The sequence below is a fragment of the Ochlerotatus camptorhynchus genome, unplaced genomic scaffold (assembly GCF_037179485.1).
Source record: "Ochlerotatus camptorhynchus isolate MF236.1 unplaced genomic scaffold, CSIRO-AGI_Acam_v1.1 ptg000102l, whole genome shotgun sequence".
NCBI lineage: Eukaryota > Metazoa > Arthropoda > Insecta > Diptera > Culicidae > Ochlerotatus > Ochlerotatus camptorhynchus.
Window position 1 is genome coordinate 1,460,345 of NW_027040592.1, and position 21,932 is coordinate 1,482,276.

A 21,932-nucleotide genomic window follows, 5' to 3' on the forward strand; every position below is an offset into this window, starting at 1 on the left:
ATACATTTAAATTAAGCATTACGAATTCCTGGATCTTGAATTTGGTTCAGTGTACAAAGTCTTGAAAGGATTTTATTTCATTTCCTTAAAAATCAATTCCCTTCCACAGAATTCTTTTTAAGAATTATTCTAAAACATATTTGAGATTCTCTAACAGTACAAAAATTCTTTGCAGAATACTCCAAAAAGTCATGAAATGTGTCTTTAATTTCTTTTCGAAATTATTTTCGAGATGCCATTGAAATTATCCTCGAAATTTCCTTTAAACGCCTCGCACATTTCCTTGGAATTGTATCCTTAAAAAAAGTTGAAATACGATTCCCTTTGCATCTGGAATCCTCTTCACAATCGCCATGGAATTTTTCACAGAACTAAACTCACAAAATTGACTTGGAATTCTTGTCAAAACTCTCTTAGAGCTCATCCCAAAACTCCCTAGGACATTTCATCTGAAATATCTTGCTGTATTCCCTAAAAGGTCCCCCTTAACTCAGCCGGTAAAGGCGCAGCTACAAAGCAAGACCATGCTGGAGGTGGCTGGGTTTCATTCCCGGTCCGGTCTATGAATTTTTCGGGTTGGAAAATTTCTCGACTTCCCTGGGCATTAGAGTATGATTGTACTTGCCACACCATTAGGGGTAAGAGGGGCATAGTGAGCACCCCGTGCACCAGCTTGGACTTCAGGCCGTTCGGAACAAATTGGTTGGAGGTAGGATCAATATCATAATGATATTGAACCTACTACCGGTTGATTTGTTTCATGCAGCTGGAGATCCAGAGCCAAACTGCTGGATGCTCACTATGCCCCACCTGTTCACTATGCCCCTCCTCCCCCTATACTAATACAAAAATGGCACAGGCATCGAAAGCTCTCAATTAATAACTGTGGCAGTGCATCTAGAACACTAAGTTGAGTACACACAATAAGCTAATATGCGATAAGCAATAAGCTTGAAACGGGAAGAAGAAGTAAATAATTGAAATCTGCATGGCTCAGAAATTTAGCAATAGCATTAGCATCGAACAAGTTGCACAATATCGTAGGTGGTACGAATTCAAAACTATTAAGAGCAAGACGGATATCTATTACTGGACAGATAGTAAGTAGGAAATAATTCCCAGATAAAGACATATCCCGCTCCAATAGTTAAGGATTGTCCTGGCCACGTCCTTATAACTGGTAGGGATAGGAAAGGTATGTTAGTCCAACATTTACTGGTTCCGGAGATGAACCAGCGTGTGACTGAAAATCTCCTTTATAAAGACAACCAACCAACCAACATTCACTTAAGAGAGATGAAGAGAACTCTACGACCCCTTATAAATGTCTCGGGAATTTAGGAATTATGTTAGTAGGGAAGGTAGGCCATAAGATACACCCAGTCAGTGTTGCTGGCAAATGTAGATTTTTTTGATATAAATGCTGAAGAAATCATGACAAATTCTTAAGTTTAATTTTGTAAACTCTTTAAATTAATTAAGTTTCGAAAAAAGCTTGAACATCCATAGAAAACACAAACTATAAATTAGGTGATCGACGACCGTTTGCTAAGTATCCAGAGATGAACCAGCCTAACCTTGTAAGGTCATTTTCTCGCAAACCGAAGTTCGCCAAGGGAAACCAATATAATGAACAGGTACGGGAAATTCTCCTCTACCCGATTGTGGTTTCGGTTCGCGTGAAAATGGCCGTACAAAGTTTGTTTACAAAATGGAGTAGAGGCCATTTAAATTGTTGGTCTTGAAATGCACTCCAAAATTTTGATGTTCAAGGAGAAAAAGTAACGAAGAAGATAAAATTGGTTGTTTTGAAATTCTTGAGAAAGTTCCTCGGCGTACTTCTAATTTTATTTCATCAAAATTCAATAATCGAGAATTTCAAAATTCCCTGAGAGTTCTCGGTTTTTCCAGGAAAAATTTTCCTGATTTTTTTTTCAGTTAGTAGACACGCTGCTTTATGGACTGTTTACACTTATACTAGTTCACTAGCTCAACCAGCTTAACCAACTATCACGAATTTCAGTTGTTCATGAAATCTCATGCTGGTAGATGCTGACTCCCTGTTTACATTATGCTGGCTACTTTTTAGTACAGTTCTAGTACTCTAGCGCTAGTGAACCAGCGTATATGTAAACACCACATTACCACCTATAACATCACGGATTTCGAGAAAGCTTTAATGAACTCAATGCCAACTGTTTTTCCTGATTCAAGCTTAAAATTGGCAGAACAGATCAATCAAAACAACATCTAATGTTGTGCCTAACGTGCATTACGCCTGACAACTGTATACTATAAATTCCACACCTACCTCGAAATATCCTCATGACTAACCGCCCGCGGTGTGCCGACCGGCAAACCCGACTCCAGCAAGTTGGACGACGCATACCGGGACGAGGAGTTGTCCAGCATGGGCGAATGTGACCGCAGCTCGCCCGAAACCGCATTGTCCACCACGCTCTGACCGATCTGGTTCATCGCATTGGTCGACAGCGAGTTCAGGTTGTTGATCGAATTGGCGAGCGCTTGCAGGATGTTGGTCTTCTGGACGATCAGCGTCGCCTTGTTGGTGATTGCTTTCAGCGTGGCCACCGCTTCTTCGTGGACCACATTTTCGAGATTTCGCTCTCCCTCACTAGTTCTCACACCGATCAGCTTGTCACCGACGGCGAGCCTTCCGTCGACATGCGCCGCTCCACCTTCCATGATCTTCGTCACGTAGATTCCATTATCACCCGGGATGTGCTGGTTGCCAATTCCGCCGGCAATCGAGAATCCTAACCCCTTGCCTCCCTTGAACAGGTCGATTTCCTCCTGCTTGGGAGCCTGCGCCGGTGGCCGTTTTCTTCGTATGTGCAGCGTTACCCGCTCGCCGGCTTTCTTCAGGGCATCGACCGCCTCGCCGTGGGTCACATTCACCACCGTCATCTCGTTTACGGCCACGATGCAATCGTTGACCTGCAGCCGCCCATCGGCGTACGCCGCACCGCCCGGGATCACTTTGGTGATGTAGATCGACGCATCCAGATTGATGTGCGGATTGTCCGTTCCGCCTGCTATCGAAAAGCCCAGCCCGGTCGTTCCCCGAACCAGGGCAATATCTTCATACTCCCAAACGGAATCGCCATTGAGCTGCAAATGATTGGGAGAAATTGAAAAGGAGAGTTATTTTCGACGATCAACTGTATTTTGGATGATGATTGCAATGCACTCTCGCGTGTAGATGTGCCTACTCACCTGTTTTGAATCGCTCGAGTTTGATGTGTTGACCTGCCGGAAGAAACAAAGCAAATGGGTTATTAATGATTCGTCCTAAGAATAGTGCTATTCAATCTAACGATTAGTAGGAAACACGAAAATGAAAACTCTACGCGACATAGATCTTACTTTCATAGCTCTTCGGAACAACGGCGGATCCGATCTCGGTCACGATGCACTCTGAAAGGAGTAGTAGAAACTGTTGCCTCAAACGATCATCGAAGCGGATGGAAAATTCAACCGCGGCACTTATACTGGGGCCAAATCGGTTACGCGCAACCGAAAATAGGAGGGAATTTTGCTCGTTTTTCATATTTTCTTTCCGTGATCGTATGCATGCATGTGTGTAGAGGTGTGGGTCTTACACGTCTGGCCAAATGATGCGGGAGCTCAGCTCAACTCTCAGTCAAAGTCAGTCAAGTCAGTTTGAGCCAGTAGCGGAAAAGTTTGGCGAATCTCCCGCGCCACACGATGATGTGGTAAGATATTTTTAATGTTTGGACGTACGAACGTGTTCTTTTCTCGGGTGTGAGAAAGGCATTCGGGCGTCGGGGGTCGGGGGTCGGGCGTCGATAGGGTTACGAGAAATTAAAGGGAAATGCTGCATTGCTACAGCTCATGAATGCTATATGATTATATACCAATAATATATAATTCAATCTCGAGCGTGTCGTGATTTAGGGATGGCCATAAACAGAAAATGCGGAGAACCAGTAGCGTGCCGAGGGGTGTTGGTGGTTTTTCCACAAATTAAAATCAGTTGAAAATAATGTGAGTTGAGAGTGTATGAATTTTAGTTGTAAGCAGTTACATTTTATTCAACCTACAAAGAAATCCTGGATTCCCTCCTTCCCCCCTTTTCGTTACGTTTTTCCTATACCAAATGCATTGCTTGTCACAATTCTGAGGAAATTGTTATGAAGTATGTGGGAGAAAACGAGTCCTTGAAAATTTCGGGATAATACTTCGGCGGTGATGGGGATGCTTGAAGAACGATTACAATTAAATTAAATCTGAGAATAACTCCTGGAGAAAAGAAATTCGGAAAAGAATTCCAGAAGAGTTTCCGTAACAAATTATGAGGAGAAATCAAAGGAAGTGAGATTCAAAAGGAGGTCTGAAATGAATTAAACGAAAATTCTGGGAATCTTTTCAAAGGGTTTCTTTGAGGAGAATTTCAAGGTAATTCCGAAGAAAATTCAAAGAAAATTGAATACGGAGTATAGATCCAATGAAATTATGAGGGATATTTCAATGGATTGCGTGCAGTATTCTAAGTATATTCTGGAGATTTTTTTTTTGAGAATTCAGAGAAGCAGGATGGCAAGTGAATTTCCATTTTGTAATTCCTGTTTTTTTCCTGGTTTTCCTGGTCAATGATTTAAAAATTTCCTGGTTTTAAAAACCATGTAGGGGAAATGACGGCTTCGGCATGACAGACTATTTTCGGCAACCCAAATTGAAACACTATTTTCACTGGATTTTCTTACGAAAACACTTCGCTGAATGCATGCAAACGATTCTTTATGCTTTCAGCTTCAATTTGACTATATTTTTACCACTGAGAAAAAGCAATCTAGCAGGGTTTTCTTGAAATGAAACACACGCACTACAAATTGTAGCTGATTTCGAGTTGCCGATAATAGAACAGCAGATTTACATACAGTTCAAATGGAACGGTTGCCGAAGAAAAACTGGTTGCCGACAATACTCGCTCTCACTAGAGTAGATTGGAGCTTTGTAAAAGCGTTTCAAAACAGTTTTTGACAATTCTTTCGACTGAAATTGTTAGAGCAGCTGGCAGCAAAAGATTGTAAACAAACCAATGCTGCATATGTGTGCGTTCCATAGAGAAAAAGGCTATAGAAAGAAGGTCGCTGCTTAGGTTGCCGAGAATACGTAAATTCCCCTAGTTAAAAAAAAATTTTTAATAAAAAAAAATAAAGTAAATCCTTGTACCATCATTCTTCGTGCAATGCGGAATTTCACAAACCAAAATTGGTATTAAGGTTCTTGTCAATACCCGTGAAATCTTTATCCGATTGTTTGCTGTAAAGAAGCTAGTAGGGAGCCACGCTACTTCGTCGTATCATGGCACCTATTTCCGTTCTATGTGCTAAAACTATAATAGCAAAGCGTTTTCACTAATGTTTTTGCAAAAACATCTTTGCTTACAAGATTAATTACGATTGACACTGAAACATTTGCGATAACCCGTAAAATGAGTGATTTTAGGGGTGTATGACGAAGAAAAGCTGAGATAAGACGGACTAGCGCGGAGCCCTAGACATCTATAAACCCCTAAATCTTGAGATTTCTGTTTTTAAAATTGCGATTTTTTTTAACTTTATTATTGAGATTTTCAGCCAACGGGCTAGTTTATCTCAAGGTGAAATTGCGAAGTGTGATATGAATGAGGACTCGTTAAACAAACCTTTGCTTCTAACAATTTTACGGATTTCCAGTTTGTTTAAATTTTCCGCAAATTGTCAACGATTGACTTGAAGGATCTTATTTAGCGGAATTTTGATTACAACCTGATTTCAAAATCATATGATTAAAAGATTTCATAAATAACGCTGGTTTAATAAATCTTATTATTAAAAAGACTGACTGCTGAAGTTCATAGAAACTCCCTAAAGCTCGTAGAACTTCCCTGAAGCGTTAAGGTTTTTCCTGAAGGGTTCATTGAAGTTTGTATTGCCTGAATTTCATTGCCCGAAGTTCGAAGGATTTTTTTTTTTAGGACTTCCCTGAAGTTAAGAGTTTTGTGAAATTGATAGGAATTTCTTAAATATCGTAGATTTGAGGACTTCCCTGAAGTTTGAAGGACTTAACTGAATATATGAGAACCCTAAATTTAGAAGAGCTTCCCTGAAGTTCATAAGGCTTTAAATATCGAAGGGTTTTCAAAAGTTTGTGGGTCTTTTCTTAATTTCTTGGAAATTCCCTGAAATGTGGAGAGCTCCCATGAATTTCGTAGGACTAAAGGGTGTCCACGATGAAATTGCCACACACAAAATTGATTCGCAAAATTCGAGTTTTCATCCGATTGCCATCAAATTTTCAGGGATTGAGGAATAACTATTAAACTTCATTTTACCATTTTACTCGTATTTTATTTACAGTCCATACGCAAATGCCTGCACCTTGGCCTTAACCCCGGCCATAAGATTCTGTACAACCTGTGAATCAACCGTTTTTTGCAAGTAAACCCATACTTTCTTCAGTTCCTCGACTGTCTTCACTACCTTAGGTCGTTTAAGAAGGTGCTGCTTCATAATCGCCCAGTACTTCTCGATGGGGCGGAGCTCCGGAGTGTTGGGAGGGTTGAACATTTTCGGCACGAAATTGACCTTATTGTCCGCATACCACTTCAGCACGTCCTTGGAGTAGTGGCATGAGGCCAAATCCGGCCAGAAGATTGTTGGGACGTTGTGGGCCTTCAGGAGAGGAAGCAGCCACTTCTGGAGGCACTCTTTTATGTACACCTGTCCGTTCATCGTGTCCTGGGTCACGAAAGGTGCACTCCGCTTCCCGCACGTGCAGATGGCTTGTCAAACCAGGAATTTCTTCGCAAATTTGGACATTTTCTGAGTGCGGACATGCTCCGGAACGCTGAACTTATCCTTGGCCATGAAAAACAGGTTGCCGGGGATCTGTTTGAAGTCGGCCTTCACATATGTTTCGTCGTCCATGATGCAGCATTCAACTTTCGTCAGCATGTTGAGGTACAACTTCCTGGCACGGGTTTTAGCGGACTTGTTCTGCTTCTCGTCGCGATTAGGGGCCTTTTGTACCTTGAACGTTCGAAGCCCAGCCTTAGTTTTGGCCTTCTGGACAAAACTTCGGCTTAGGTGCAGCTTCTTAGCCACATCCCTAACGGAGGCGTTCGGATTTCGGTTGAAGGCCCCAACTACGCGGTTGTGATTTTTGGTGTTGTACGGAATACTTTTTCCTTCACTTCTGGGCTTCCGATCGGTGGTCAACCGTTCCTCGAACCGCTTGATCACTCGCGACACCGTGGAATTCGCGATTCCCAACGTTTTAGCGATGGAACGATGCGAGAGATCCTTGTTCTCGTGATGAATGCGCAAGATTTTATCACGCACGAGCTGTTCTTTCGACTTTATTTCCGCGAGTTTTGATCACAGGACTTTAAAACTTGCAGGATGTAAATGCACTATGAACTAAATCCACCCAAATTTTCATTAAATTCTACCCAACGGTTAAAAAGTTAGAGCAATTTCATAGTGTGGCAATTTCATCGTGGACACCCTTTACCTGTAGTTCAATCGACTTCTCGGAAGTTCTAGGAACTTTTTTGAGATGGAGAATTATGTTAAGTTCAGAGGACTTACCAAGAGTATTGAAGACTTCTCTGAAGCTCGGAAAAAAACCATATGTATCATAGGATTATCCTTAAGTTTTAAGTAATGCCTAAATGTCGTAGAAGTTACATTAAATCTGTAGAAAATTCTGTAAAATTCGTAGCTATTCCCCAAAGATCAAAGGACTTCCCTGAAGTTCGTAAGACTTCTCTGAAATTTGTAGAACTTCTCTGAAGGTTCGGAGAGATTTCTTGACCATCGTAGGTCATCACAGTAGTTCACAGGATTTTCCTGAAACTTGTAAGACTTTCCCGAATTTTGTAGAACTTGCATGAAGTTCGAAGGCCTTATCTGAAGTTTTTAGAAATAGAACGTTTTTATTGAACATGTTGAACAGGTACTTCAAAGTAGTTACGCGTCGGCACTGCTTAAGTCTGCTATCAATTAAGCACAAATCATACATGCAATTGATTCCAGAAAAAAAATAAATAAAAAATAAATACAAAATATTTTTACTAAATTCTCAGGGTAAATTTTGTTCATCAATGTTTAGTTGTATGAAAGATTTAGCATGAACAAAATGGTTAGTTTTGACCTGAGTATAAAAAGAAACATTGACATACATCAATATTTAAAACCTATTTAAATTATACAAACAAGATTATTTTCCTGGTGGACTTATGAAATTCCTGGTTTTTTCCCGGTTTTTCCTGGTGAAAATAAATTCCCGAATTTTTCCCGGTTTTCCTGGTTCACTTGCCACCCTGAAGCGTTCCAACAGGGTGTCGACTCAATGATGACAATCAAATTCCCTGATATCCCTGATGTTCCAGTAATTTTTTGAAAAAAAGAATCGAGGTACAGTGCCTACCCATTTTTGGCAACACGACCTAATCAGCTATTACTTTCCTCAGATATATACTAGTGCTTTCTGGACCTCAAACGCATGAAAAGTTGTCCAGTACAATCTTAAATTCAAATCGATACATTTTATAGACTGCAAAAAAGACAGAAATTGCGTGTTGCCAAAAATGGGAATGCGCTGCATTTTACAAAATTAACTAATTTTAAACGTGGTAAGCGCCAGATAATCAGTTCAAGCAGTAGTGATAGTGATGTATGAGGGAAACTGCAACCATCTCGATATAAATCTACGAAAAGGCTTACTTAATATCTTTATGTTTTCAGCAAGTTCATGATCCGTTTCTTACCAACTTACTTTATGATACGAGAAGAGGTCCTTGGCATGACAATTTTCTCACGCTTAAAAGTTCTTTTTGACTATTTTCGAGCTTAACGCTAGGAGCAGAAATTCACACAGTTGTACATCTTACACATGAAACACTTGTTTTTAATCCCATTATATGTTTTCTCCTTTGATCTTATTTTAAGATCCAGCTCCACAAGAAAATTATTCCGGATAACACGATACTAAACCAAACCAACCGCTAATTCGAGACCGGATTCCTAATGATGAGAAATCGTAAAAACAGCGATTCACTTCCAAAATTCTATAAGTTGATTCCATCTAAATTGCAATAACAGCAATATCGCAATACTAAAACTTCCCTGAGAAGCTAATCTTTCGAGCTAACCCGGTTTACAATGAAGACCTAGAATACTGAAGTTTTACTTTTACTATTCTTTCATTTACTCAAAGGCGCTCGAAGGATTGATTTTCGATGGAGTGTGTCAACATCCAGTAGGAGTGGTATTTGGGTAATTGTTGCTCAACTTACAAAATTGCATCATCAAGCATTGAGCAGCCACAAGTTCACAACTCTATTTAAAATTTTAATTTTAAATTTTAATTTCGCGTGTATACTACAGCCACGTAGTGTGAAAATTCTGAACTATTGTGCACCAAGCAATAGGCATTGACCGAAAAAAATTGAATAGGCATTGGTGAAAATATTCTGAGCTACTGTCCACCAGCCAAAAAGTCTTGACCCCCTGAACAAGTTTTCCCAAAACAGTAACTTTCTATCTGCTCAGGATCTCGAGCTATTGTTTATGCGAGAATTGCATGTGTATACTAGCACCGCGTAGTGAGAAAATTCTGAACAACAGTCCACCAACGAAAAGATCTTGACTTCCTGAACAACTTTGCCAAAGACATTTACTATCTATCTGGTCAGGGTGTATCACATGCGAGAACTTACCTAGTGAGAAGATTCTGAACTACTGTTTACCAGCAAAAAAATTATAATCTCCTGAACAGCTTTGCCCAAGACAGTAACTTTCTATCTGGTCAGGATCTCGAGATATTAAATATGAGAATTTCAAGTGTACACTAGCGCCGCTTAGTGAAAAAAAATTCTGAACTACTGTCCACCAGCCAAAAAGTCCTGACCACCTGAACAAGTTTGCCCAAAACAGTAACTCGAGCTATTGGATAGGCAAAAATTTATATATACTAGCGCCACATAGTGAAAATTTTCTGAACCACCACCAGCAAAAAGATTATGATCTCTAGAACAACTTTACCGAAGACAGTAACTTTCTATCTGATCAGGATCTCAAGATTTTCCATGTTGTAACCAATTAAGTCAAATTCCACGTAGTACGGACACCGTTTACGCGGTTTCCATTCACATTTTCTCTATTATCCGCATTTTTGGGGGTTAACTGTGATACAATTTTAGCTTGTTTAGGTAAAAATAAGTTTTTTAAGGAATACTCGTTGGTTTCATATCGATTGGTAGCTCGACTGCAAAATGGCAATGGAAAACTCTCACTGTTGTACAAAGTACAACGCGCGAGTACTTGTGTTCATTGAACTGTACATGAACAGGAACGGATTTGTTCACCCAAAACTCAACCCATACCCTGATGATATTTAAAAAAAAATCACATTTCGGGTTCGGGTATTTCAATTACATACCCGACCATCCCTATTATACAGTTGTGGCGGTTTCAGCAAACCGATGACGGTGGATTCGATTTACAGCCTGGTCATGAAAATCTTACTGGATTGAAATTTTTTCGACTTCCATGAGCATAGAGTGGATGTGCTTGAAATTCCGGAATTTGCAGAAACAGTTGACCAATTCAAAAAAAAAAAATCAGGTCTATGATAAAGAAACAATGTAGTTTAGTGTCCCGTGGACTAGACCTGTGCGCCGCCACGCCACGCCGCCGCCGCCGACGATTTTCATACGCCGCCGCCGCCGATGAAATTGAACCGGCGCGCCGCCGCAGTAAAATTGTTCACGCCGCCGAATAAATTTATGTCACGCCGATGCTAAATCCGCAACACCTCTTCGGTAAAATGCATCTTGAACGCGTTGCAATTAGAACGTGTGTGCACGCTCGTTCATGGCTACTCAAAATTTAGTGAAAACTCACTAAATTTCATTACAACCCGATCTACTCTAAATTTAGTAACATAGCCAGAACTAAATTTTGAGTAAAATGGCGAGGTACGTGTTGATGAGTTATTTCTACTCATTTCCATAGAATCCAAAATATAGGGAAATGAGTCAAAAATACACAAATGGGCAAATATTTCGTGTCTTTTCGTTTTTTCTTTAGGATTAATAAACCAAAAACTGAAAAACAGTTAAATCAAGCATCAAATAAAACAAAATGCAAAACAATTACCAATTATTTTGCGGTACGTTTCTGCATCCACGGCGGCTGCAATTTGCATCATTTTCGAATGAATTCTTTCGAAATTTTCAAATTTTCTTCTACGACGGAAAGGAAAACTTCGTATTTTTACATTCTCACAATCAGGGCTGAAAAATTTCATTACAGTTAAAAAGCTTCTTTTAGAAATTATGAAACTATGGGATATTGAAATAATAATTTTTATATGTAAGATACAAGAAGAGGAGGTAAAGCTTATGTAGGACACATAAAACCTGTCAATGTCACTTCCAGAGGGTCGCAATTACCTATTAGTTATAACGAAGGGTATTCACTCATTGAAATATCTCATTACAGCTAAAATAGCTAATTGTGACCCTGAGAATGCAAAATTGACAGGTTTTATGTGTCCTATACAAACTTTACCTACTCTTCTTGCATCTTACATGAAAAAATATTATTATTATTTTATCTCATAGTTTCATAATTTTGAAGAGTGGCGTTTTAGCTGTAATGAGATTTTTCAAGCCTGTTCACCATTCCAGTTTGTTTCTTTTTGAGTCAACAAATGTGCTGAAATCTCAAAATTGAGATCCGCCTTTATTTATGTATTGTTGAGTCAATGTTGCTCATATTCAGAAATCTCAACTACTCATGCTTTGACGTTTCGAAAGAAGTTATGAAAATGAAAATGTCTGACTCATGTTTGAGTAACCTCAAACAAGCCTGTATGAGGCAACTATTTAGCGTCATTTATAGCGAATTCGTTTATTATCAGTGCGAAACTGAACTTTTTGGCAGTGCGAACCTCAACCGGAGCTGGGTTGTAACAACAAATCAGTGCCAACATTTCAAAGGGGCGTAATTGCATTTGTAAACAATGGCTTTAGCCGTCGATTTCTCGTGAATAAAAGCTCACTCATGAAAAATAATGACACCAGCAGGTAGAGAAATGTTTCCTCTACCAGTTAGCATTGTCATTTTGGAGAGGTAATATTTCATTCGCGAGAAATTGACGGCTAAAGTCATTGTTTACAAAAGCAATTACGCCCCTTTGAAATGTTGGCACTGAAATGAGCAAACTGACGTTTGTCCGAAAACAAGCAGACCCAATTTTGACACCCGATCCAGATTGGAACTGAATAATAAACGAATTCGCTATTAGTTTTTTGACGTTTGTTCGCACTTGCTTTATCTAGCACACAGGGATGAATCATTATTTGTCCTCCTGCTCGTACTTGTTCGAGATTGCGTTTTGGTGCGCTGATCAAACGTCAAAAATCTCAGTTCACTGGTTTCGTTTCGATGAGCAAGAACGGCCAGATCTACAGGTGAGGCAGAAGGAAACTAGCCGACTCTTTCTCTCTCGATCCGACGAGAACACCGGATGAATGAAACAGTCGACTTACGTTTCCTTCTGCCTCACCTATAGATCCTGCGCATCAGTCTCGTCTTTACGCATTTGATTTTTGGAGGTTTTGTTTCCATTCACGACGACTTCAGCGATGTCGAATTTGAATTTAAATAAAATTCCCTTGAATTTTCTGTCGATTGATACTTCGAGAGGAAAAAACCTTTAAAGTGCAACTTGGAAAGAGTGACGTGAAAATACATATATTGAAGGAGAAAGTGATCTGCTTGTTATGCATGTCAGAGGCTAAGAAGAGGCCGGGTGATACCGAGGTCCGGAATTGTAAGTCGAAATGGATAAAATAAACAGACACATCTTAACCGATATCGAAGAATCTGGAGATTGACTTGATATGGATGAGCAAAACCCGTTATCTAGTATGGAGGAGGAGCTAAATGCTCAACTTCCGAGTTTGTGTGAAACGAATGTCAATGTTCCGTCAAGGACCTAAATAAGCCCCAACACTTAAAACAATCAGCGTAACACGTTAGCATTACTTACGTAATATGATGAAAAGTCTCGAACTAAATAGAGCTGGCGTGAATGCTTTATTGAACGGTTCACGATCTCATATTCACAGCACATGAGTGGGCGCTAGTCGAATACTTCCGAAACTTTCTTGAGCTGTTTGAGGTGAGTTTTTTTTTTTAAGTCGTGGTTCTGAAACTATAATTGTAAACTATTGTTGCTATATCTCTAGCAACTAAGCCTTCTAATAAGTTCCATCTGACCGATTGGTGACCATAAAGGGTTTGAAAATTACTATCCAATCAGTTCATTGAAGATCAGATGTTTGTTTACTGATACACTATACATTCGATAGCTGAGAAAATAATGTTTGATTTTCACCTAACGAACGGAATTCACTAATTGAAATGCATTTAAAAAGCATCAGTGTTCGTCCAGTTAATCTTGACATTTTGAAATTGCATCATTTTGGCAGAAAATGTACATCAACTGAAAAATTGTCTCAGTTAGCGGACAAGTTAAAAACGTGCCAGTTAAAAGTCGATCACGTAGCGAACGTCTAGTGTGAAAAGTTTCATTTTAGTTCCAATGTGATTTTACTCTAGTCTGTTTCTAAAACATGGTGACATAATGGTGGTGAAAAGATTGTAAAATTCCGTTTTGGTTTACAGATTATAGTAACCCTGTTGTCTGCTGAAAAGAATGCAACAGTTAACATTGCCATGCTCTTGCGATCGGAGATTGAAGCTTGTATCAGTGAAAAAAAATGAGGACTTGCTTGCCATTACACACATGAATCTGGGGATGAAGGAGCATTTGAATCGAAAGTTTCCTGTTAAGGGCAAAGGAAGCGGGGCGCCCGGGAGAACTGTTTTACTAATTTCAAGAAATTGAGCAAGTTTTCTTGTGATTTTCTTCCACATGTCTGTCCGGAACTGATTAGACATCATTTTTTGGGAACAAACTATACTGATAAATCTATTTGTTTTTACAGGAGTGTGTTTTTACTGAAAAAAATGGTCAAAAGTACTCGACATTACTTTGGTTTTCTAGTTTCAACACCGGGCCAGGGCAATTTTTTGGATATTTATGTCAATCCATCGATAGCCAACTCCCAAAAAAACAATTTGGTAATATAATATTGCCCAATTACTTTCACTGGGATTAGTGAATGTACTTTTAATTCAATACAAAAAATTCCAGATTTATCATAAAATTAGCCATCACTATACTACCATCTTTACGAGGCGACTCATGAACCTATCGAGATTGACCAAAATGATCAAAATGAATCATCGGAGCAATCCACTGTGCGGCATTTCATAAAATTAGAACTGCAGGCTGGTGACGATTTTATTTTATCGAATGCTCAGAATTTGTTCGCATTTTCCTGAAATTCCACAATTTTTAAAGTTTAAAGTTATTAGTTTACATGTTCCTGACAACAAAAGCTCCATATGGCATACCGCGTCAAATAGAGCTGCACTGATGTTACTTCATCAAAGAGAGCTGCACTGTGTTATAATAGTGCTATGATAAAACGGGGTAGAACATGGATAATTGCTAAACATTGGAACCCTACCATAACTTCTTATTACCTCAATTTCTAACAATGCCTACTATTCAGTTTGATTTTGACTTTACTTGACCCTCGATTTATGAACCTGAAATGCATTAAAAGTGCTTTGGATGAACGCTCTATTACCAATTTCTTGTACGTACTATATGATATGAATTTATTGTACGGACATCATTAAAAAACGAATATTCAAATGGGTTTCTAATCGGTAACTACATCAGATGAATGCGATGAACTTCCTTATAACTCATCTTCTTCGTTGCTCAGTCTTGCTATGAAGCACTCAAACGTTGAAGATAGTGTGACCTCTGTCATCGAGAAAGAGTGCACCGCATATTTGGCTACGTCATACCCGAACAACGTTGTAGATGGAGATATTCTCTGCTTTTGGAAAATTAGAAAGCTTGGCAGCCTTGGTTCGCAAGGTCTCGCGAAAGGTATTGTGTGTGCACACCAAGTGAACGAGTTTTTAATATAGCTGGGCCGACCGTATCTGCACGTCGGTCAGGCATCCACCATAAGAATGTGGATAAAACATTCTTAATTCATGACAATTACAGCATTTGCAAAAATAGAATTGTGCTTACTGACGAGGATCGGATTTACATAAAGGTGAATAAGGGACTATTATTAACAACACGCTGAAATTTGACCTTTTTTTAATCTCTAACAGGTCCAAGTTGTGCGGGATTCTACGTATATCCGAAAGACTTCATCTTCAATTACATAAAAAAAAAATTATATGACTACAATGCGCGTTTATTCAAATATGCATCAGAGTAATAAAAGCACATCATTTATCACTATCAACATATAAATAACGTGTAATGCTCAATAAATGATAAAAGATTACTTTTCAATACTATCCACCTCTACATAACGTACTTTTCTTAAACTTAATAAAAAGGTTGCTTACACTTTGCTATACGACTCCACCCCCTGCAAATGTAAATAAGCACTTGACTTACTTTTCCAAACAAATTCTGAATGCACGGCCAATGAGAACGACTCAAAATTGAGTAAGAGTAACTCATATTTGAGTTCAGGTTACTCAAATTCGCGAAAACGTAGCTCACCCATAGAATGAGTCAATTTTCCGACGCTTTTCCGAGGAAAATCTCGAATATGAGGAAAACTGAATGTAGTTGTAGTCGTTCCACTAGTGCACTTCTAAACGTGTGTAAAATTTTCTTAAATTTTCCACATATTCAAGAAGTTTTTCCCGGGAAAGTGTCGCAAAATGTATTCACACTATGAGTGACCTACGTTTTAGCGATTTTGAGTAATCTGAACTCATATGTGGGTAGCATTTATTGTACTTATGGGATTAGTTTGAAAAGTATTTTTTTCTAAATCATTAAAAATAAACTCACGCCGACCCACGCCGCCACGCCGCCGCCGCCGAAAGCAAACGGCGTGACGCCGCCACGCCGCCGCCGCCGGCAGAAATTAACATATCACGCCGCCGCCGAAAATATTTTGATCGGCGCACAGGTCTACCGTGGACTCCACTGATTATGAACGACACTTCGTGCATATTATATGACATCGTTTTTAATTTGAACTTCTAGTAACTCTATGACCATCAGAAGAGTGAGTTTCTGGTAGCCTTATTTGCTGTTATGTTTTGATGCCGCGTTCCGTTTCACATCGTTCCATTTCTCATTTCTCCATTCCATCTGCTAAATGTCGTTTAAGCAATAATTTGCACGGCGTGTCAGTCCAGGTAAAGTCCACGTTATCGTTTTTTTTTTAACTTTGACCTTGGTTGTGTTTTATGATGTGCAATGACTGGCGAGAAACGCTTCTTTCAAGATTTAAAAGGTTAAAAAAACATTACATTGACAGCGAGGGGGGCGACTCTATCTACGATGCAGGAAAAAAAATGTGTTTTGCTGTGGTTAACTGCACGCACGCTGAGTAGATAGAAAGAAGATTGATGACGATTCTGAAGATTTCCTGCAAAAAGATGATCCGCGATGCAAGTAGATGCGAGAAATGAAAGAAGATTTTTCGAAGATTGATTCGTTAGTGTGAGATTTGTTGAGTATCATAGAATTAAGATTTAGATGTGTCGCCTCCCTCGATTGACAGCGCCATTTCTGATACGCCACGCTTTCATCAACCCTACAACCAAATGAGCTAAAACTTTCAGAGAATGGATTTCTTACCTAAAGGCACAAATCTAGAGATTGGCCGGTGGAATATTAGAACTTTTATTTTTGTGGGCCAGTCTAGTGCTGGTGCCCCTATCAAGTAGAGGAAAATTTCCCCTATCAGATGGTGATGACAGGCGGAATGCCGGTAATCGGAATTTATTTTAATCGTTTCCCATTTGTCAGAGCGATGAGCTCGATCGCAGAGGCATGTTCCGCAGTTTTTACGGTTAGGTTCCTACGAATAATGCATTGTAATTTTTTGACGTAGGACTACGTTTGCCATTTCTACACTTTGTGAAAACCGAAAATGGAACATGTAACTAAATTATGAAAGATTTTTAACGTTAATAACTCAGCTGCCCCTGGACCAATTTCAATCATTTTATCACCAATGGATCAGAAATATTTCTACACATTTGCTTAATTTAAGACTTTATCATTTTTCAAAATATCACTTTTGAAAATTGCACGAATGTACAACTGTTGCTATGACAATTAAAATTATCACCGATTGCCTGGGAAAAGTGATTTCCCTAACACAGATTTCAAAGTTAAATACCATCCGGTCTCACCAAACGGTGCTTATTCAATCACCGCGTGATGAGTGGTGGTGTTCTCCAGTACACCACGAAAGGCTCCCCGCAAGCAGCTAGCTATCAAGGCTGGTTTCAACTGCTGATCGAATTTAGTTGCAATCACCGTGTGTGGTGGTGTCCGGTCGTCGGTATCAGCAGCAGCACGCAGCAGTGCTTTCGGCGCGTGGCGTTGAACATTGTTCTCCAATACACAACGAAAGGTTGCCTGCAAGCAGCAAGCTACAGCCCACATGAGCATCCATAGAAGGAGGAAGAAGCCGCACCGTTATTGATCGGAATCAGTAGCTCTTCGTGAGTCGCTGTGGGCCATCTATGTCAAGCGCGTCACCCTCATTCCAAACAACATACCATTCACCAGCCTCATCTGTGTTTAACACTCTTAGCATTACTCAACCACCACGACAAAACGGTTCTTTTCAGGACCACCATAAATTTGTAAAAGATTTTTGGGCATTTGTCAAGGACATCAATCGGATGTCAGTTCCCATATCAAGATAGAGCTGGAATTAGGGCGTAACAGCTTTTGTAAACAATGACTTCTTTCCTTGCTGTCTTGAAAGTCAAGGCTCGCCCACGTAAATCAACATCACCATCAGGTAGGGCAGGACTTCGCCTACCCGACGGTAATGTTGGTTTGCGTGGGCGTGCCATGAATTATTAAAAGAAGTCACTGTTTATAAAAGCTGTTACGCCTAATTCCAGCTCTATCTATATTTGTTTAAATCAAACATACCATTAACTTTAAGGCAACATAAGGGGTGCAATTTCAAAATCCAAAGACGGTCACGGCTTGAAAGTGGTCTGTTTTTGATCCAAAGATGACAGGATTTTAATTTTTAATACGCCAATCGATAGGATTTTTTTCTACGTATCTGTTAAAATTGAGACTATCATTTTTCAAAATGTCACTATTGAAAATTGCACGAATGTGCAACTGCAATACCAATTACCTGCGAAAAACGATTTCCCTGACACAGATTTCAAACATGAATTCACTCTGGTCTCACCAAACGGTGTTTATTCAATCACCGCGTGGTGAGTGGGTTGAGTGCCGGGTTTGAATGGTTACAAACAATTCAAGTAAAGATATGATGTGATATGAGGGGCTCGGTGGCCTTAGAGCGATCGTTTTTGCATACTGAGCAGAACATCGTGAGTCTAATCTCAGGACCATCCACATTCAAGATTCGTCAATCGCGTTATTTGTTAGTATAACTACATGGTAATAACAGCAACTCGATGATTAAAAAGGAGCTCGTTTGCCTAGTGGCAAACTGTTTTGCTTACTGAGCAGAAGATCGTGGGTTCAATCCCAAGCTCCTTCGCGTTATATGACCGTTAGGACATCAATTCAGCTTATCGTTTACCAAAACGAACTCTGTTGCAATCCAAACCCTCTTACCCAACATCCCTGTGATTCCTCGTGGAAGTGCAGAGGTTTTCTCGGCTTCCATAAAAGCGAGTGTTCCGTCAACACATTCCTACCCATTTCTTTCTTGACCTGCGTTCGGGCGCGGCTGGCGCTGGTATTGCCTAGTTTTAGATCACCAGTTTTTACACATTGAGGATGATTGCTAGTCCCGAGCATCGTCTATTGGTTCTCTGTGTAATTACAGCTGATCTGGCAATAACAGAGTAGCAACCGTGGGCGGCCAATCATGCTCATTCTCATTCCGGGTGGTGAGCGAACCTGAAGACGAAGAAGATGCAACAGAGAGCACCTTCTCGGAACGATATATTGTTAATGGACCTAGTCTACGATTCAAAGTTGGTTTCTGTGATAATAAGTAAGCTGTGTAGGTAGCACCATATTCATCGAAATGTAATCATTATTCACAATAATCATAACAATCAACTCGTATACATTTAAATACATAAATAAAAGTGAAGGGACCCGATTGAAGCGATTTGGACGGCGAGAGTGGGAATGCCAACTCCCTGTTGATAACTCTTCTCCCCACTCATTGGAGCATCTTCCTGTTTAGGGGCTCGCCTTTTTGACCAATTGGCTGATCAAGTTGCTGGAAGGAGATTCTTTACTATCCCGTAGATGCGTATAGGCAACTTTGCCTATCGATCTACCCAATCCGTTTTTGGCCCTTCATACAGCGACATGTTGCACGGAAACAAATCCGATTCCATTTGCATGAATAAAAAACTTGCCATCCCATGAAATCGTAACAATGATTCATGATTTCTTCATAAAAATTCATGATTTCTTCATAAAAATTCATGATTTCACAATGCAGTGGAATCAAGACCGCTACAAGCGTTACACGTACTTGGTGTTCATAAACCGCACTACATAGGTATCTCTTATATGCCTTTTGTCTTCCATCTTATACAGGTACTGATAGTCTAGTGGCCAAAGTATGGGTTTAATGATCGCAAGGTTCTTGGTTCGAATCCAGTCTGATACTTTATTTTATTCTTTTTGCATTTTTTTGTTAAAAGGTAAACCCATGAATTTAGCTCATGATTTCAACTCGGATGATTCATGATTTTAGGAATGTTTGCTGCGTTACGCAAAAGTTGCTCATGATATCATGAATATTATTCATGGTGTATTTTCATAATATGAAAATACGCTGTGTTCATGAAATCATGAGTCATTTTTCTCATTTCGGAGATCGGATTTTTTCCCGTGGGAGAACAATCAGAGGTTATCAAGCTTGATCAAGACAAATGGAGAAGAGAGCCTACTGCGGACTTAGTTTCCGTGCTACAATGGGTGGTAAACCGCTATCATCATCATCATGTACTGAGGTGTGACAATAATTTCGTGCTCAGCCTTTATAATATTGCACTGCGTTATCTTGAGCGATTTTCAACTAATGGCATAGCAAGGTTTAGAAAGAGGTTCAAAAGAAGGTTTATGCTAATCTCGCACGATTAAAAAATTCTTGTGAAGGATATCACTGTCGAGAGTATAACTTGGCCAAAAAATACTTTGCTTAATTGAGGTTCATGCAAAGGCGACGCCAATCCCTCCCTATGACACATACGGGCATATGGTCCGCGTGTGGTTAAATTTCCCGTAGTGCACCACGAGCATACTTACTGTACATACAAAATAAACAACGAGCCTAAGGTAATGGGAGCGGCCCTCGGTCGGAAGCCAATCTTATCTCTGAAGGATACTTACTCAGCGGGGCTTCGTTGCGAAGATAAGATTACCCACCTGTTATACCTATATGTATGAAGCCGCATCGACAAGGTGGAAGCATATCGCACAAGAATATTTACTCTATCTCTGTCAATGTTAGCATTGAACATAATAGTGAGCGCGAGTAGTGCGACATTGATTCACGATTTGATTCCCCTCCCCAATGTGCTAAAAATAACCCTGGCGTGTCCTCCGTCATCGTGTGATGCACGACCCTGCCTGTCTCATTTACGAGAAGATTTCTATTCACTCCAGTGGCAAGCATTATTTAGGTATAGGTGGAAAAGTTCATAAGGAACGACCCATCACCATGATTAGTAGAAACAAGGACACTAACTATAGAAATAATTAAGGGAATTACCGTGTCGAGATTGAACAACGATGAAACTTTCTTCAGAAAACCTCCTCCCTCCTGTTGACGTTTCTTTTTCCGCGTGGTCATTTCTTCCGCTTCTTTGTTCTTCACCTTCTTCTTCTTCTTCTTTTTGGACTATCGAATCACTTCGTTACTAACTAGATATAAATAATTCACTATTTCACACTTATTTTCGTGCTTCTCCCACGCACAGCTCACATGCGAAATTGCTTTCTTCTTCTTCTTCTTGATTCGTTCATTAATCGGCAGTTGAAAACTTTCATTAAGATGACTAATATACAAAAAAAATAGAACATGTAACAAACGATTTTCTAAGCACTCAGTAACATTCCGGTTTTCGACTTTCAGATTAGCGCGCCATTTGGCGACGCCCCCCGAATATTGATGAATTTGATTCAATAAGCTAACTCTAAACAACCGTCACCTACAATGAAGAGAAAGAGATGTAAGAAGAAGCTGGCTGTCACGAAGTTTCTGGTGGACTATCTTCAGGAAGAGCAACCAATCCCAAACATGTTAATTTTCTGGTGGAAAATTCAAACCGCAAACAGAGAACACCGGGCTGTGGAGACCTTTGACAGTCAACACCATTCAATCAAAATCAAGACTCAAAACGTTACACCAAGTGCAGTTTTTTTGATCTATTTGCATTATGGAATTAGTAGTTGGGAGGAAATCACAAAATTTTGGGGTTAAACTTCTGAAAAACAAATTTTGCTTGCACTGACCTTGGATGATTGAATGGATTTTCTGAAAGCTTCCGAACGTTTTCCCAACACAGACGTCAACAATTCAGTACGCATCAAAGTAGCCGGGAAAACGTCTTTTGGAAAATTAGGAAACATGCCCAACCACAATTTATTTGGTTCAAGCAAAAAAAAACAGCGGGGACAATCCAGTGATCACAGACAACAAAAACAATCGACCGCAAATAGATATGTATAGCGGCTTGTCGTCGCCGCACTGAAAGTCAAAGCCGCACGCGCTCCACCGTTCA

At 39.8% G+C, this 21,932-nt stretch overlaps 1 protein-coding gene across 9 annotated transcripts in view; it reads right to left on the bottom strand.

Moving 5' to 3' along the window:
* dlg1 (discs large 1) overlaps positions 1-21,932 on the bottom strand; it is a 163,636-nt gene that overhangs the window by 23,738 nt on the left and 117,966 nt on the right. For 7 of the 9 annotated variants that reach the window (XM_065219292.1, XM_065219290.1, XM_065219288.1 and 4 more), the window contains 2 exons: positions 3,238-3,270; positions 2,312-3,132 (listed from right to left, as the gene is read on the bottom strand). In XM_065219292.1, the coding sequence (XP_065075364.1) occupies positions 2,312-3,132; positions 3,238-3,270 (854 nt within the window). Of the gene's footprint in view, positions 1-2,311; positions 3,133-3,237; positions 3,271-20,920; positions 21,317-21,932 lie in introns of those variants that run through there. The other 2 variants (XM_065219294.1, XM_065219295.1) reach the window with 2 other exon arrangements.